This window comes from Callorhinus ursinus, unplaced genomic scaffold (assembly GCF_003265705.2).
Source record: "Callorhinus ursinus isolate GAN/ISIS: 27379988/994484 unplaced genomic scaffold, GSC_fseal_2.0 scaffold4, whole genome shotgun sequence".
Classification (NCBI taxonomy): Eukaryota; Metazoa; Chordata; class Mammalia; order Carnivora; family Otariidae; genus Callorhinus; species Callorhinus ursinus.
In genome coordinates, this window is record NW_027397066.1 from 131,414,003 (window position 1) to 131,432,344 (window position 18,342).

The 18,342-nt window shown below is 35.7% G+C and overlaps 1 protein-coding gene across 1 annotated transcript; it reads right to left on the reverse strand.

Moving 5' to 3' along the window:
- Positions 1-16,135: 16,135 nt before the first annotated feature.
- Positions 16,136-16,543, reverse strand: LOC112826229 (large ribosomal subunit protein eL32-like). Its single transcript, XM_073891269.1, has one exon. It carries the CDS (start codon positions 16,541-16,543, stop codon positions 16,136-16,138), a length of 408 nt encoding a protein of 135 aa, XP_073747370.1.
- Between the last annotated feature and the right edge of the window lie 1,799 nt (positions 16,544-18,342).

Here is an 18,342-nt window from a genome sequence, read left to right on the forward strand (position 1 = left end):
GAGGCCAGAGAGAGGCAGAGACAGAGATAAAGAAACAGAGACAGAGATAGCACATTCCTTTTGTTTCTGATAAGGGTCAGTGTCTTCCTTTCAGTCCATCTGTAGCTTTTGTCCTTGGGTTCCATGAGATACTAGTAAATTCTCCAAGAAGATCCTTTTTTTATTTGTTGCACAAGTTTTAGGGCCTTTAAAATCCTTGTAGAGAAAGTATTCCTAAACAAAACAGTATGATTTGTTTATTTTTATGCTGATTTGCACATTTTTCTGTCACAGACAATTCTGTTACTTTGTAAGTTTTGATATGGGCTTAGTTAATATTCGGGGATCCCAGCTGACACTTAAAGAGCCAAGAAATTGAGAGATTTCTTAAGAGACTGAGAAATAAAATAGTTTCCTACATGTGCCATCAATGATTTATACTTCAAAGCGTTCATGTAGATTGGTTACTTGCTTATTTCTTGTTCTATTCTAAAAAGATTTTGAATAACATTGAATTACTAGTTATATCTAAATTAAGCTAACAATCATTAATCAGCTGTTAGCATGTGCAAGCACGGGGCTGAATACTGGGCATGCAAAAAAGCACAAAGCTTGGTGTTTTAACCTCAGCAATTGACAGTCTAGTTTAGGAGGTAGAATATACATATCAGACACATTCCATTGTGGTAGGCAATTGGCAAAGGAATAGTATAGATAAGGAATTTGGAAAAAGAAGATGTCATTTTCAGCAAAGGTGATCAAGAAAGGTTTTGTTGGTCAAAAACTTACTTCACACAGTAAGTATTTGTTGAGCACTATGAATAATAAGGAGATGTTCTAGATATTAGGTACACCAAAATTAAATAATAAATAACACAGTGTTCCTTATAGCAAAAAGTATCTGAGAAATAAACAATTATAATACAACATTATAAATGCTATCACTAAGGCATTAATATAATATTGCAGAGTTCAAAAGAGAAAGCTACAACTCTGCCTAGAGGAGTTAGGAATTCTTTTAAAGTAGCAGAGGTGATACTTTTGTAAATCAGAAAATGTGTGATGCCTGGATGGCTCAGTCGGTTAAACATCTGCCTTAGGCTCAGGTCATGATCTTAGGGTCTTGGGATCGAGTCCAGCATTGGGCTCCTTGCTCAGCGGGGAGTCTGCTTCTTCCTCTCCCTCTGCTGCTCCCCTGCTTGTGCTCTCTCTCTCTCTCTCTCTCTGTGTCAAATAAATAAATAAAATCTTAAAAAAAAAGAAAGTGTGACTATGCCAGCAAAGTGGGTCATAAAAACATAGATCCTCAGTAAAAGAAGATACGTGTGTGTGTGTGTGTGTGTGTGTGTGTGTGTGTGTGTGTGTGTAATGTGGGCAAAACCTTTATTGTGATTCTAAATAGGTTTAGGATTAACTAGTTTGAATAATTTCAGCAGGCTCTGGGGCATAAGGTTGTGCCTAATTATCTGGTATCTGGCCCTGGGGTCATTAGGGTAGGGGATAGTGACCCAGGATTGTAAGCACTTGATAAAGGAGGTAGTTTGGAGGTATGAGCTCTGGATTGGTTGGTTTGCACAGGCGCTCAAGCTTCCTGGCAAAAGTTTGCCATCTCTGGAAATCAGCTAACCTTGGAAGAGGCAGTCCGTCCGGGGTCTGCAAGTCCCCAAGATGTCAAAGCATCAGGAAATTAAAAAAAAAGAAAAAATTGAACTCTAATTAATACATAGGGTAATTGATACAGTTTGAAGCAAGGGTCTTCTGGGTTCCTGAAGGGGAATCCCGGAATGGAATAGCCATGAGCAGCGTCATATGGAGGGGAATATTGGTAGCAACATCTTGAGTTTGGTCATGGGGCCGGAAAGAGTTGCTGGCCTCCATTTTCTCATTGTCCTTGATGATGTCTGTTTCCTGGAGCCCTTTAATCCCTGTCTGTTCTTCATCCTTGTTGATTCTATGAATTCTACTGTCTAAGGCACTGTGATTTCTCTGATACATTCCCACACTGCTCCCTCATCCTTCAGTCCCCTTAAAGTGATACCCATTCACTGAAGATCAAAAATGTAGTTTAAACTTCTTATGTGGCCCTAGCTCCATATAGAAAGTGCAGAAACTTATATTTTTTTCTTCTTTTATATAAAAGTACCACCCAACTTACTGCATTTCAGGGAAGGGTCTTGGAGAGCTGTTTATTTTGAAGCTAACAAATGAAAACAAAAAATCCCTTTCAGGAATTTTTGCTTAGAGGCAAATTTCTTTCAGGTCTTATAAAACATATTAATTTGGCATCAAGCAGAAAGCTGAATGTACACATTTCCGTCAAGAGTTCTCACGGGCTCCTTGTTAGGCTTCGAGGCTTGACACATGCTTTCCTTAACAGAATCTTTCAACCCTGGGTCTTTAATCACTTTGTAGTTTTTGTCACCTGGCAGGTATACTTATTATCTTCTTTTTGCATCTAGAAAACCTGAGACACATGGGTTTCTTCCCTGGAGCTGCATTAGTTTTTAATCTCTAAAAATAGCTAGTATTTATTGGCTACTTTACATTCTTTATGTCTAAAGAAACCAAGAATTGTAGGTTTGTCCGTTGCTTCCAATACCCCAAAGCATGGTTCTTCTTCCCAGTTTCCAAGTAGTGCCATCATAATGAGGTGGTCTCCAAAAATTTAGAAAGGGCTTCTAAAAATTTTTCTCAGGTCCATATTTAGTCCTACTAAATGTACCATGTGTTTAAATGCATTTTGTATTCTCATAGAACTCTCATGTTTTAATATGGTATAAGAGTATGGATTTCAATCCCAAAGAAATGTGTTCTGTTAATTATTATAGTACATCTTTGATGATTATTTAAATATTTCCTCTTCCCTTAATTTTGAGACTATTCCTCAAAAATGTTTTCACTTTTTCTCTTTATATAGTAGATTCCTCATCCATCCAAGTTCTGAAAGAGCATCTAAGGCTGTGAGGAGAAGGTGTTAAGGATGGACTGTGAGGGGGCGCCTGGGTGGCTCAGTCGATAAGTGTCTGCCTTCGGCTCAGGTCATGATCCCAGGGTCTTGGGATTGAGCCCCGCATCGGGCTCCTTGCTTGGCAGGAAGCCTGCTTCTCCCTCTCCCGCTCCCCCTGCTTGTGTTCCTGCTTTTGCTCTCTGTCTCTCTGTCAAATAAATAAATAAAATCTTAAAAAAAAAAGGATGGACTGTGAGAATAAGGGCATTTTAATAGGATGTAACAGCTGGAGAGCAGGTGCATTTATAAGGGAGTGTGTTTCTAATGAGCTTTGCTTCCTCAACACCCAGCTGCTTCCCTTGGACTGTAACTGAAGAGTAAGAAAGAACTGAAGAGTAAGAAAGTTCTGGTGCTAGCGTCCATCCTCTTTCCTTTTTTTCCCTTTCACATCTCTTGGACTGTGACCAGATGCCACTCTTGGTGAGCAGCAAACTGTGGTTAAGTGGCCCTCCACCAATTCGCCCAAGGGCTGTGGCCGTCCCAGCTCTACCAGTGAATGCTAATCCCATGCAATGGATCTGTGGCAGTTCCTTGTGCAACTAACCTGAGACTCAAAAATAGAGTAAATCCTAATTATTGGTACGTAAGAGATAAAAAAACTGGAAAAATTTATGAGATTAAGTATAATCTATAATAAATCCTTGATTTTCTAGGAAAAAGCAATTACCAACATTGATTAAAGAGAGATAGTGTTATTGTAGATGACATGAATGTCTACCTCAAAAAGCTAGGAGAATCTGCTGGAAAACTCTTCCAATTAATAAGAGGGTTAAGTAATATAAGGTCAACATAAATGATAAATGACTCCCATATGTCTGTAACAATCACTTAAAAATAAGTAGTGAGGAGCCAATTGGCTATTAACCTAGAAAATTAGCTTACATTATCATTCATCTGCACATACACAAAAATGCTAACTATTCCAATTAGATAAATAAATTATATGAAATTATAAAAGAATCAAGAAAATATAGAAAAATATCTCATTAAAATCACAGTGGCAATGCTTCCCAGTATATTTGTAACCAGGAGAAAAGCATGGGGGAGATAATGACAATTATTCTATTCTTTGCTTAGGGCAGATTGCAATTTCCCCAGCTTCAATCCTGACCCTTGATAGATGGATCAAAATGAAAAACTGAAAAAAAAAAACTGACCTTAAGGCTAAATTGCATAAAGTGAGTAAAATATGGAATTTTATCTGGGACTTTCACCATCTTTCTCATTCAAGCAGCAACATTTTGCCAACTGTAACATACAAATGGTAGGTTCTAGAGAAAGTTCCATTTAGGTATTTTCTTGGCTACCTGGTATTAGAAATTTATTTACCAGGAGAGACCAGAGGGGTAAAAATATTTTCAAAATTTTAGTTTGCCTTTTGAACAACCTCAAATACAATTTCATCAACGTAGATTTGGCCAAATGAAATTCCAGTCTGAAAAGGGCAATTAAGATTACAGTAACTTGTCTTCCTTTGGGAATTAATGTCTATTGTTTTTGACCAAAAGTGGGAACACAAAGTAAGTTTCCAATTCAGCCATGTAATTTTAGAATTCTTTTATTTGTTTATTTTTCCATTGGTCACTAGTCATCACAAATATAGCCTTCTTTTTCAAATTGAATTTTCTGAAGCATAGTAAAATAATTTTGCCTCAAGGTGGAGCTCTTATATTTTCAGAAGTGAAAGGACTTGTAGGACTTTTGCCTTCTGCTAGAATTTTGTTATAATCCTGAAGAAGTTTCTGCAATTTTTAATAAGAAATGACAGAAGATTACCATTTATCTTCCTCTTCTTGTTCTCTCTTATTCTAGAAGACAGTGATTAATGTTAAAGTTACAGTATACACCGACCCATAGGAGTCAGTCTGTCACTTTATTATCCTTTTAAACTGGCACAGGTTCTCAGAATATTTGGCAGGGAGCATTTTTTGGTGCAGCAGGTTGCACAAAGAGTATACAAACATGTATATAAAGTTGTTGAAGCCACAACTTGCCCTTATTGGACCTTGTAAATACATGATATGTTATAAATGGAATTTTGCATGTGCATTCTCTGTTGGCCTAATTAGGGCTATTTTAGACAGTTATTGCAAATTCCCAAATCAATGTGATCCTGGATATGTTGAATCCTGATGTCATAGTTCTGTTTATTTGTTTTTTTGGACTAAATAGAATGAGTCTTATCAGTAAATATCAACAGCTGATGTTAAAAAAATAAGTCAACAGAATGAAACTAAGCGTGATAAAGCTTAATTCATCATGTATTTTTAAAAAGCAAACCATAATAATTCTGGTAACAAAAGTCTTTGAGGGGTTTTCATATTCTTAATATACATTCATTTTGAACTATTGAATATAAAATACAATTTCTAGCCAAAAGGTATAAATTATCACACAATATGTTTCTTTACCACAATATTTTCTGACTATTCTTAGTGGATAGAGAAGTTTCATTGAGCAACTTTTAGGTGCTTTTACTTTAAAGAATATTTTTTAATGAAGATTACAAGGTTTCTTACCCATCCTCCCCCCCCCTTTTTTTGATAAAGAAAAATGTCTTTTGTAAGGATTTTGTAAACCATAAAGTGCTGTATATGAAATCACCATTACACTGCAGTAGAAATTATGCATTCTGCAGCTTGGTTGGGGAAGCCATAAAGATAATATGTCTAATGTATTGTCATAACACACCAAATGATGGAAGAATTTGAACATTCTGTGCATAATAAAGTGACATTGTTGAAGACAGCATTTTATTGAAAACAAGAGTTCTTAGGTGCTATGTGACATCATGAAACTCCAATATACATAAAATGTTCATGTTTTAAAAGAAAAACAGCTAGATATCAGATGTGGTTTCCTGATGCCCTGATCCTAAAGTTTCTCAATATGTCCTGGGTGGACCATGAATTCTAGGAATCTGGAAAAAGATGGAGTAGAGCAAGACAAAGAGGAGGACCAGAGCTTCTCATTTTTTTTCACACCTGCCTGATGCTGGTCCTTTCCCAGAAGATCCAAATAAAACATGTTTGTTTCAAAATAGCATCAAGATGTAACCTGACATACTCCTTACCCTTATATCATACTTTTATTCTATTTTGATTGCTAAATGAATGTTTTTAAAAATAAAACTGGATTTCAATACCTATTTCCCTAATGATATCATTCTAGGTTTAGCTGGGTTGAGTTCCCTTCAAATATCTAAATCAAACTATAGAATTACTATAGTCCAAAACATTGCACTACCACTTACCTCAAGGTTGCTGAATAATATGAACATGTAATAATATAATAATGATGTCTGCGGTATTTCTATTACAAGTTTCATTGTCAAACCAGAAATCCCACCAAATTCCCTGCCTAAGTCTGAAGAAGCCTTTGGTTTCAAGGAAAATGAAAAGTCTACTGTCAAGATTCCACAGAACCTGAAATCTCATACTGATGCAATGAACTTGTAGTTTAAAAGAACATCCTGCTATTTAGTTTTCTATAAAATGGAATAGATGCTCTTTTAAAATCTAATAGAGCTAATACAGCTTTCCTATTCCAAACCAAATTATTCCAAGTTTGTATGTTTATATTCTTTGTTATATTCTGTAGCAGCACGTTCAATAGAACTTTCTTTTTTTTCAAATTTTTTTAAAGATTGTATTTATTTATTTGGCAGAGAGCGAGCGAGCGAGCGAGCGAGAGAGAGAGAGCACAAGCAGGGGGAGTGACAGGCAGAAGGAGAGGGAGAAGCAGGCTCCCACTGAGCAAGGACCCTGACGTGGGGCACGATCCCAGGATCCTGGGATCATGACTTGAGCCAAAGGCAGTAGCTTAACTGACTGAGCCACCCAGACGCCCCTCAATAGAACTTTCTTAAATAATGGAAATATTTCTGTGCTGTCCCCAAATTAAGTGATTAGCTATAAGTGGCTATTGATCACTTGAGTGTGACCAGTGTGCCTTAAGGAACAAAATTTTAATTTAATTAAATTGTAATTTTTTTAACAAATTGAAACTGTAACATGTGACTAGTTCCTTTCATAATGGATAATGCGATTCTAAAAACTGTATTAGGGTCCTTAAATGCCCACTCTCCCCAAATCTACTCTTTCCCCTATTCAAAACAACACACTCTAAAAACATGGCTCTCTTGAGATAGCACACCTTAGATCTTGTGGTTTTAACTAAAGCTCACATTTTCAGGAACATAACCTGAACATTATTCAAATAAATAATATATTTGAAAATGACAGTTCTAAGAAAATAGTGTTAGCTAGCACTCTCTTCTATATAGCAAATTCCTCGTTGATCCCAGATTTAAAAGCTGATTTATTTCACACACAAAAAATGAGTACATTTCTTTTCCTTCCTTCCAGATGTAAAGACTCATCCAAATCCCCAGTCAATCAATGGGTTTATATTTTAAATGGCTTCTGGTTGAATTACTTATCCTTTTAACTATCTACAGGTGCCCATGAAACAACCTTTTAACCCATAAGTAAACTAAAAACATGTTCTTCTAGGAATTCCCAAGAGCAGTAGCTTTTTTGGGGATCGTTCCTCAGGGGTTCTTAATCAGGTAGGGACCTGCCAAGGTGATATTACATGTGAACATGTTCCAGAAAAGTAGTGATTATGGCTGATGAAAACAAACACTCTGGGAACATTCTCTTTTGTCAAAATTAAGTAAGAAAAATTTGGTATCTTATTGTTCATTCATTTTAACTCAGATATAAACTTTTAGAGAAGCTAATACGGGAAGTTTCTATAAGAAAGTTGAAAAAAATCATGCTGGTTGTTTTATTGAAAAAAAATTAAGGACTTTAATTTAGACCTATATCTATTAACTTCTTCTGAGGCACTGCTACTAATTAGCCAATGATTTGCTAATTGATCTAAGCCCAGAGCTTTTCAATAATATTTTAAAGCTAAAAATTACATATTTCATTATTTCAGATATAATAATGACAGTGATGATTTATTGATCATATTTGTATGCTGGAGTAAATACTAAGAGCATTATTCTAAGTGTTTTATACATACTAACATTTAACATCACAATGATACTAACAGGTGTGTATGATAACATGAGCCCATTTTACAGATGAGGGAGCTGAGGTACAGAGAATTTAAGTTGCTTATCAACAGCCACACAGTGACAGCAGCAGTTATCAAAGTCAGGAAGATGGCTTAAGTCTGGGCTTGAACTCTGGTTCAACAATTGCCACTCTTTTAATACAGTTTTTCAAACTGTTATGTGCATATAAATTGCATTTTAAGATGCAGGTTCTATTTCTGTAGGTCGGAAATGGGGCTTCAGATTCTGTATTTTTATTGAGTTCACAGATTTTGTCAACACTGCTGTTCAGTGGATCACACTTTGAGTAGCAAAGTCTTAAACTATTCAGGTTAACATAAATGAGAAAACTATTAAAAACTTGGAATTTGTTTTGCTCTGCTTTTCTTTAGATCCCAAAATGTTCTCAATCTATATCTCATTTACACTTTTAAAGCAGAGGTCCTTATGATTTTTCTGCAAAGGACCAGATACAAACTATTTTCAGGTTTACAGATCATACCATTTCTATGGCCCAACTACTCAGTTCTGTCATTGTTGAGTAAAATATGTAAATAAGTGGGACTGGTTATATTCTAATTACAATTTTACAAAAATAGGTGGCAGCTGGAGTTGATCCACTGGCCATAGTGTGTTGATATCTGTTATAAAGCACCAAGGTAAATAAGAGAAAACTTGTTTAAATTTGCATTTTGAATATAGAGTTCTCAAGACATAAAATCAAAAAAACAAAAACCCAATCTACTTGTTTGCCACAGGTCATTTGGTTAGCTTATTCTTCAGAACCAGTTTAAATCCCACTTTTTCAATGAAATCTGTTTAGTACTTAATATTAAAATATATTTAGTTGCATGTGTCCTTTTGTCCAAAATGAATAAGAGAATATCTTAAAATGTAGTAGATAAAAATTTAAAATTTAAAATTAAAGTAAAAAAAATTCTGTTAACCAACTGTCTGTCATACACACATTTAAATTAGCCATGAAATCTGGACAGGATTTTGACAGGTGGGATGAAGAAATACAAAGGGGAGTCAACAGACCAAAAGAAATGTATATATGTTAAAACTTAAAAAACTTCTAGTTTCCTGTCTGGCATATAAGGAGTTTAGAAGTCTTTACTTTGTCCTAGAAATAAGTAAAGAGCTGAACAAACTGAAAAATCAATAACCCTTCTTGCTCTGTCAGAAAATTTAGGTCATAGGGCAATCCAACTGCCCCCAAAACTAGAGAGATAGACAGTATAGGAAGCAAAAGAAATGATAAGAGTAAAATTTATAGCATTGAATGAATATATTAGATAAGAAGAAAAATCTAAAATCCATAATCGAAGTTTCCACTTTTAGAAATAAGAAAAAGAAGAGGAAATAAAATCCAAAATAATCAAAAGTAAAAAGAAATAACAAAAATTAGAGTAGAATTAAAATATAAAACCAATAAAGAAAATCGATAAAACCAAAAGGTGATTCTTTGAAAAAATCAATAAAAGCATCAGCTTTTTGCCAGGCTAGCAAAGAAAAAAGAGAGAAGACACAAATTGCTAATATTAGAAATGAAAGGAGAGACATCACTACAGATCCCATTGATTTAAAAGGTTAATAAAATAATTTTATGAATAAGTCTATACCCATAAGTTTGATAAACTGGATAAATGGACCAATTCCATTGGACACAAACTGCCAAGGACACAAACTGCCAAAAATCGCACAAGGGCTAGGGCTAGTTCTATTTTTATTAAAGAAATTGGATCAATAATTAATAATCTTCTAAAACATAAAGCACTGGGCCAGATGAGCTTCCTGGTGAATTCTATCAAACATTAAGGAAGAAATCATACCAGTTCTCTGCAATCTTTCCCAGAGGGTAGGATATATCCTAAGTCATTCTGAGGTAAACATTACCCTGACACTGAATCCAGACAAAGACATTAAAAGAAAAGAAAACTATAGATCAATATCTTTCATGAATGTGATGCAAAAATCCTCAACAAAATATTAACAAATTGAATCCAACAATGTATAAAAAGAGTTACACACCATAACCAAGTAGGATGCATCCCAGATCTGTAAGCCTGGGTCAGTATTCAAAAATCAAGTCATGGAATATATCACATATACGAGCTAAAGAAGAAAAAAACACATGATTATATCAATAGATGCAGAAAAACATTTGACAAAATCCAACATACATTTATGATAAAAATTCTCAACAAAATAGGAATGTAAGGGAATTTACTCAATTCAGTAAAGAAAATCCATAAAAACCTGCAAATAACATTATGCTTAATGGTGAGAAACTTAAAGCTTTCCTCCTAAGAATAAGATCAAAACAAGAATGTCCCTTCTCACCACGACTTTTCTTTCTTTTTTTTTTTTTAAGATTTTATTTATTTATTTGACAGAGAGAGTGCAGCAGAGGGAGAGAGAGAAGCAGACTCTGTGCTAAGCAGGGAGACCAATGTGGGACTCGATCTCAAGACCCTGGGATCATGACCTGAACTGAAGGAAGACAGTTAACTGACTGAGCCACCCTGGGACCCTCACCACCACTTTTCGACATCATACTAGAAGTCCTAGACAATGCATTAAGACAAGAAAAGGAAATAAATGGTATCCAGATTAGGAAGGGAGAAATAAATCTGTCTGTTTGCAAATAATATGGTCTTCTAAGTAGAAAATCTAAAAGAACTGAAATAAAAGCTTCTGGAACTAAGCAATTATAGCAAGGTTGCAGAATTCAAGGTTAATATACAAAAGCTAATGTTTTCCTATATACCATTAATGACCAAGTGAAGTTTAATATTAAAATTACAATGCCATTTACATTGGTACCCCCCATTAAATACTTAGGTAAAAGAGTAATGAAATATGTACAAGATCTATATGAGGAAAACTACAAATCTCTGATGAAAGATATCAAAGAATTAAATAAATGGAGAGATACTGCATTGCCTATTCATGGACAGGAAAACTCAATTTTGTCAAGATGTCAGCTCTTTCTAACTTGATTATAGATTCAACCAAGTCCAAATCAAAATCTCAACAAGGTTTTTATGCATATTGATAAAATGATTCTAAAGTTTACAAGTAGCAGCAAAAAGATCCAGAAAAGCCAATTCATTATTGATTCAGAAGAATGACACTACCATAGACTGCAAGACTTACCATAAAGCTACAGTAATCAAGACAGTGTGGTATTAGCTAAAGGGCAGAGAAATAGATCAATGGAAAAGAAAAGAGAGCCCAGAAATAGACCCATATTCAACTGATCTCTGACAAAGCAAAGGAAAGTATATGGAATAAAGATAGTCTCTGCAACATATATGCTGGAACAACTGGACACACACACACACACACACACACACACACACCCCAAATCTAGACACAGATGTTACACATTTCACAAAAATTAACTCCAAATGGGTCATTGACCTAAATGCAAAATGCAAAACAATGAATCTCCCAGAGGATAACAGGAGAAAACCTAGATGACCCTGAGTATGGCAATGCCCTGTTAGATAAAATACCAAAGGCAAAATCTGTCAAAGAAATAAATTAATTTCATTAAAATTAAAAACAACTCTACTGAAGATAATATCCAAAGAAAAAGAAGAGAAGACACAGACCAAAAGAAAATACTTACAAAGACACATTTGATTGAGGACTATTACCCAAAATATACAAAGAACTCTTAAAACTCATCATTAAGAAAACAAATAGCCTGATTAAAAAGTGGGCAAAAGACCTGAACAAGAAGATATATAGATGACAAGTAAGCATATGAAGAGATAATCCACACATATGGTATTAGGGAATTATAAGTTAAAACTATGACTACACACCTCTTAGAATAGCTAAAATCCAAAACACTGACAATATCAAATGCTCATGAGGACGTGGAGCAATAGAAACTCTCATTCATTTTGCTCTTGGGATTGCAAAACCATATAGCCACTTTGGAAGACAGTTTGATAGTTTCTTACAAAAATAAACATACTCTTACCATACGATCCAGCAATCATGCTCTGTGGTATTGACTCAAAGGAGTTGGAAAGTTATATTCACACAAAAACTTGCACATAGACATTTATAGCCACTTTATTCATAACTGCCAAAACTTGGAAACCATCATGATGTCCTTCAGCAGGTGAATGGGTAAATAAACTATGGTATATGCAGGCAATGGAATATTACTTAGTGCTAAAAAGAAATGAGCTAAAGAAATGAGCTATCAAGCTATGAGAGAAATCAAGAAAGCTTAAATGAGTATTACTAAATAAAATAAGTCATTCTGAAAGGTGACATTGTATGATTTCAAATCTGTGTCATTCTGGAAAAGGCAAAAGTCTAGAGACAGTAAAAAGATCAGTGGTTACCAGGAGTTGGGTGGGAGGGAAGAATGAATAGATGGAGCACAGAGGATCTTTAGGGCTGTGAAACTATGCTGTACAATACCACAATGATGGATGGACATATCATTATACATGATGCAAACTCATAATGCCCAACACCAAGAGCCCGAATATAAACGAAGGACTTTGAAAGATAATGATATGTCAATGTAGATTAATCAATTGTAACAAAGGTACAAATTACAATTTTGCAAAATGTTACCATTAGGGGAAAGTGGATAAAGTATATACAGAAATCTCTTCATGTGGATCTACAACTATTTGAATAAAATATTTAATTTAAAAAGTTAGATAAGCTACTGAATAAAGAGACATCCTGCTGTAGGGTTTTACACTAACAATACAATGATGAATAAAGTGTCCTAGAAACAGTGAAGTTGTCTGTGCTTCTTGACTGCTCACTGCTTAACAGTGGTAAGGAGAAGAAAAACAGGGGCGCCTAGGTGGCTCAGCTGGTTGGGCGTCTGCCTTCAGCTCAGGTCATGATCTCAGGGTCTTGGGATGGAGCCCCTCATCGGGCTCCCTGCTCAGCAGAGAGTCTGTTTCTCCCTCTCCTCCCCGCTCGTGCTCTCTCTTGCTATCTCTGTCTCTCTCTCTCAGATAAATAAATAAAATCTTAAAAAACTAAGAAGAAAAACAGAAATGATTAGATTTGAAAATTGGATAACAGAGAGAATCATAGAAACTCAAGCAGAAATAAGAAACCCGGGAATAGAAAAGGTGCTTGATATTTTACATTTAAGTTTCTAGCAGGTCGTCTAATTGAAGGTGATTTTAAAAATGATGGAACACCTATTTAAAGGCTCAGGAAAGAGATTACGATGACAGATATAGATTTCAAAGTTATAGGGGCATGGAGAAAATCAAAAGCCTGGCAATAGTTGAGATCTTTAGACAAAAGACTAAAAGAAGAGACAATTGTCTTGTGATCAAAACTTAGAATAACACATATATTTAGTGCTTAGGAAAGGTATCTGGTGAAGAAAACAAACAAACAAAAAAAGCAGTTAGGAAGGTAGAACATTTAACTAGAAAGAGAGTAAGGGGTCAAATAGTAACAAATGCTAACCTAAATTTTGTATTATTCAATCTGAGGAAGTTCTGAAATTTTGACATTGTTGACATCCTGTAACAAAACAACCTCAATTTAAATTTTAGATAATGTTGAGGAAAGGAAAATGGTAAATCTGGTCCTAAGAAGTTTGGGAGACAAGATAGCAAACTAGCATACAATGCTGACTTTTTGTGCTTAGAATTTTGAAAGAAGTAATAGAAGGATGGTAAATCCCAAAGGTGTGCTCACTAATGTAAACATTATGAAAATCACTTCAGGAGACAATGGTGACTGAATGTTGGCCATTTATGTGTAGGAAACGAGATCAGGAAATGAGTTGGTTGATTGAAAACTTCCTTGATGGATTTGTTTATTTCTTTGACTCCATTAAAATGAGAAATTTCTGTTTAAGAATGCTACAAAGTTTAAGGATTAATGTTAGACTGGATAAATATGGTTAAATATCTAAAGCCAACATGGGGCTGATATACATACTGTACATGGAACTTCAAATTGACAAGAAAAAGGTATAAGGTCCAATAGAAGAAAAAGACAAAAATTTTGAATAGACAATTAGAGAAGAAAAATCTGAAAGACTAATGTACATATAGGTGCCCAGTCTCACTAATAGCCAGAAAAAAGTAAATTCAAATAAAGAATTAGCTGTTAACTTACTACTGGTAACAATTAGAAAGCTGGATATTAGAAAATGTGATAACATGATAAAAAAGGACCCTCCAGCAATGTTGAAATATCTGCAGATGTAGTCACTTCAGAAAGCAGTAAGATTGCTCTCATATCTCCTGTGATTCAGCAATTCCGCACTGGGATTATGCTTGCCAGAGAACATAGCTCAGGTTCACACAGTGACCTCTAGGCAGATGGTCACAGCAGTTTGTGTATTGTAGCAAGACAATGTAAACAACATGGGGTTTCCCCTCTTTATATAAAATACAATGTACGCATAAGAAGGAATCCATGCAGAAGAGTAACTGATTTGATTTCTATACTTATTCAAGTTGTATTAGATAGATCAATACATAGACGGATGCCAAAAATGTAACATTGGGTTAAAAAAAAGGCAAGCAAGATAATAAGATTACTAATTCTAAACTATGTAAACCTTAAATACATAAATATATACAAAATAGTGCATTTTTCAAGGTTTTCTTATATGTATTTTAAAAACGGAAATAAGAAATTTGCATTTAAAGAACATATTTGCACAAGAAAATGTACCAAAAATTAAATAAAAGAAAGGATTTGTCAATATTGATGATAATTTTATGCCTGAACTTCAATTCTGGGCATATAAGATTTTTTTTTTAAGATTTTATTTATTTATGGGCGCCTGGGTGGCTCAGCTGGTTAAGCAACTGCCTTCGGCTCAGGTCATGATCCTGGAGTCCCGGATCGAGTCCCACATCAGACTCCCTGCTAAGCAGGGAGTCTGCTTCTCCCTCTGACCCTCCCCCCTCTCATGTGCTCTCTCTCTCTCTCATTCTCGCTCTCTCAAATAAATAAATAAAATCTTTAAAAAAAAAGATTTTATTTATTTATTTGAGAGAGAGCCCACAATCAGGCAGAGCGGCAGGCAGAGGGAGAGGGAGAAGCAGACTTCCCCCTGAGCAAGGAGCCCGATGCGGGACTGGATCCCAGGACCCTGGGATCATGACCTGAGCCAAAGGCAGATGCCTAACTACTGAGCCACCCTGGTGCCCCTGGGCACATAAGATTCTTAAAAGCAAAAGGAAACAAATAAGCAAGTGGTTTTGTAGGAAATGGTGGCAGGCTTAGTGGTAGCAGAGTTAAATCAACATAGTAACTCAGGAGAGACCTGAGGTTGCTGTTAATTCAGAAGGAAGAAACAAGGAAAAAAGAAGAGTTGGTGATGTGCAAAGAAGAAAAGATGTTTATTTGGGAGCTTTATTCTCGAGAAAGGCAAGACAAAGCAGGGTTTAGGGTGTAGGTGAAATGGATATGCTTGGTGAGGAGAAAAGGTCCTGTATTCCCCCGCAGGAGCCGAGGAAGAAAGAAAAAGTGGAGATATTGAGATATTTTAAGTCAGAAAGAAGGTAAGTAGGAGCAGCTCCCTTTCTCTTCTTAATGATTTCCCTGAGTTTCTCTTTCAATTTAGCATGGAAATGCACAGTCTTGTCTCACTTTTTAAGTCATCACATGGGTATTACTCTTGGATCTTTAAGTATATTGACAACTTATACTTTCTCAGAAGCTATGGAAAATTAAATTTTAAATCAAGCAGGAAACTTACAAAGCATTGCATGATAATAATTAGCATGTATTATACCTATATTATGTACTAAGCACTGTTTTAAAGGGTTTTACATGTATTCTCTAGACAAATCTCCCCCATCCCTTCTCCTCCTCCTTCTTCTTTTTAACAGATGGCTAAATGAATATCCAAAGAGTCTAAATGGAAGGAAATCACACAGTAGCTATTGATAGTGTTAGAGATAATATTCCAGATGTCTCAACTTCCAGGTCTGAGCCTGCTCTTTATCAGGTTAAAGCCTGCCCTAGATCAGCACCTTCTTTGTTTTTTTTTGTAATTTTATGGTTTTATTAACCCCAATACAATGGGCACATAAGCTGTCTGCCTATTCACTTTCTTCCCTGCACAGCCTGGCATTGGGATTGGTGACTCTGAAGGCCAGTGGGACTGCTCTTTCCACAATGGCTTTGTGGTTCTTACAGGAGATATTGTGAGCAATCTCTGAACAATAAGATCTGTTGCACATCAGGAACACTTCAAACTCCATGACATTGTGGACTAGGAACTTCCAGAAGCCAGGGGGCAACAGGTGCTTTGTTTCCTTGTTGCTCCCGTGACCAAAGCTGGGCATCAAGATCTGGCCTTTGAATCTTCTGTGCACCCTATTGTCAATGCTTCTGGGTTTTTGCCAGTTGTGCTTAATTTTGATGCATTGGTCTGACTGGTGCCAGATGAACTTTTTGGTACTCTTTTTAAAGATCTTGGGCTTCACCAGAGGTCTGAGGGCCGCCATGAGTCTCAGTAGGAGATGGCTGCACCTTTGTAGGCAGCACCGAGGAAGAGAGGGCTAGATCAGTGCCTTCTAATGCTGGGTGATAAGTAAGCCAAATTCTTGTGGCGTGTGGCCTCATTTTTTAAGGTCTCCAGCCCCCAGACCTTGTCACAGTTTCTACCTTAGTTTCTTCTTTTTCATTTTTTAAAGCTTCAGTCATAGAGAGAAGAATAATGCAGCCAATACTTGTCTTGCTGAGTTTTTATGAGCTTCTGTGCAGAGGACAGCATGCCAGAAGCTATTTTGGGATATATGGCTTAAAATAATGAGAAAACCAACCCGGGCACTTGGGTGAACTGAACACGAAAGAAAGCAAGTGTCAGGGAGCACACAGGCACAGCAAGGACTTATTTCCCTCTCAGGGCCCACTTCCTGGGAGTTGCCATGCTCTCCTCTCCAGAGAGAACATTTACTGCATTGGCTCTTTTTAGGCTTGAGATGTCTAGCACCAGCTCTCAAGAAAAGCCTCAATGTCAGCAGCTTCAGAGAAGGGAACTCCCACTCCTGGCCAGCATTTTGCACTGGATGAGTATGAAGCAATTAATTCTGAAGCCCTGCTTCTAAACTGTTGCTATGGGGATCCTCAGTAAGGAAAACTAAATATTGTAGAAAATAATTTGATGGTAATGAGCTGAGAAAAATGGATCATCATCATCTCAATTATTTCCATTGACACATTGTCAGGGGAAATAGGTAAAAATTCATGGAAATGTTACACACGTTGATTTTCCTTTGTTGGAATTTGGATATTTCTAAAAAGTATATTTCATTCATTGGAGGCATCCATGTTAAAAAAAAAAATCTTGGGTGAACATGCCAATAGTGACAAAGAATGGCTAAAGTTCCCTATTCATTAACTCCACTCCCCAGACAAAAATGACAGGAAAGAGTGTGTTGATATCCTTCACAGACTAAGAACACATATAAACACACGCACACACAATTACGTGTATAATGTTTATTTTTTAAAAAAATCTTTAAAATCCTTATAAATTCTAAAAGAATCTGTAGGTCTAAGAAGTCTTAATCCTCCAAAATGAAGAGAAGGATTAAGTGAAGTAAGTCATTCTGTGACAAATAGAAACTCTTCAATTCACATGTCAGTTTTAACAAAGTTCCATGGCTTATTGCATTAACTTCTGTCTTTGGTTATATCATGTCAAATCAGGGCACACCATTTGACCCATCACTTGAAAATAAATACTTATAAATTTTTTTTGGACATCAAAGCGGGCAGAAGTGGAATTTAGAATGATGATATTTCTATCCTCGTTGAGCTCAGCTAAGCAATGGATCTTGAGCAATGGAAAACAAGAGGCCTACAGTACATCAGTAATTTCAATTGAGAACCTTCTGCAAGGTGGTTATGATGCATAGGTACTAGACTAGTTATTGTCAAAGTAAAATTTTCAAACATTTGAATGCAGTATGGTCACATGAAACAATATGTAGCTATCTATTGAATTAGGGTGACAACACAATATGAAATATAGAAGTTTATTCAATTGTAAGAAAACTTAGTTCTTTCGGAAATAAGAAAACTTCATTACTTTGTTTTGTTTTTTTGTTTTCTTGTTTGTAATAATAAAGACATGTCAAAATCAATGCAAAGCGCCAAAAATTATTCTGATGTGATATGGAATTTTGTTTGCCTGAGCTGATTTCAAGCAAAATAAATAATGGCATTGTTAAGAGAAAACAAAATACTTCAAAATTGATTTTATTTTAAGAGAGAAAGCCAAATATTCTGGTTTTGTATT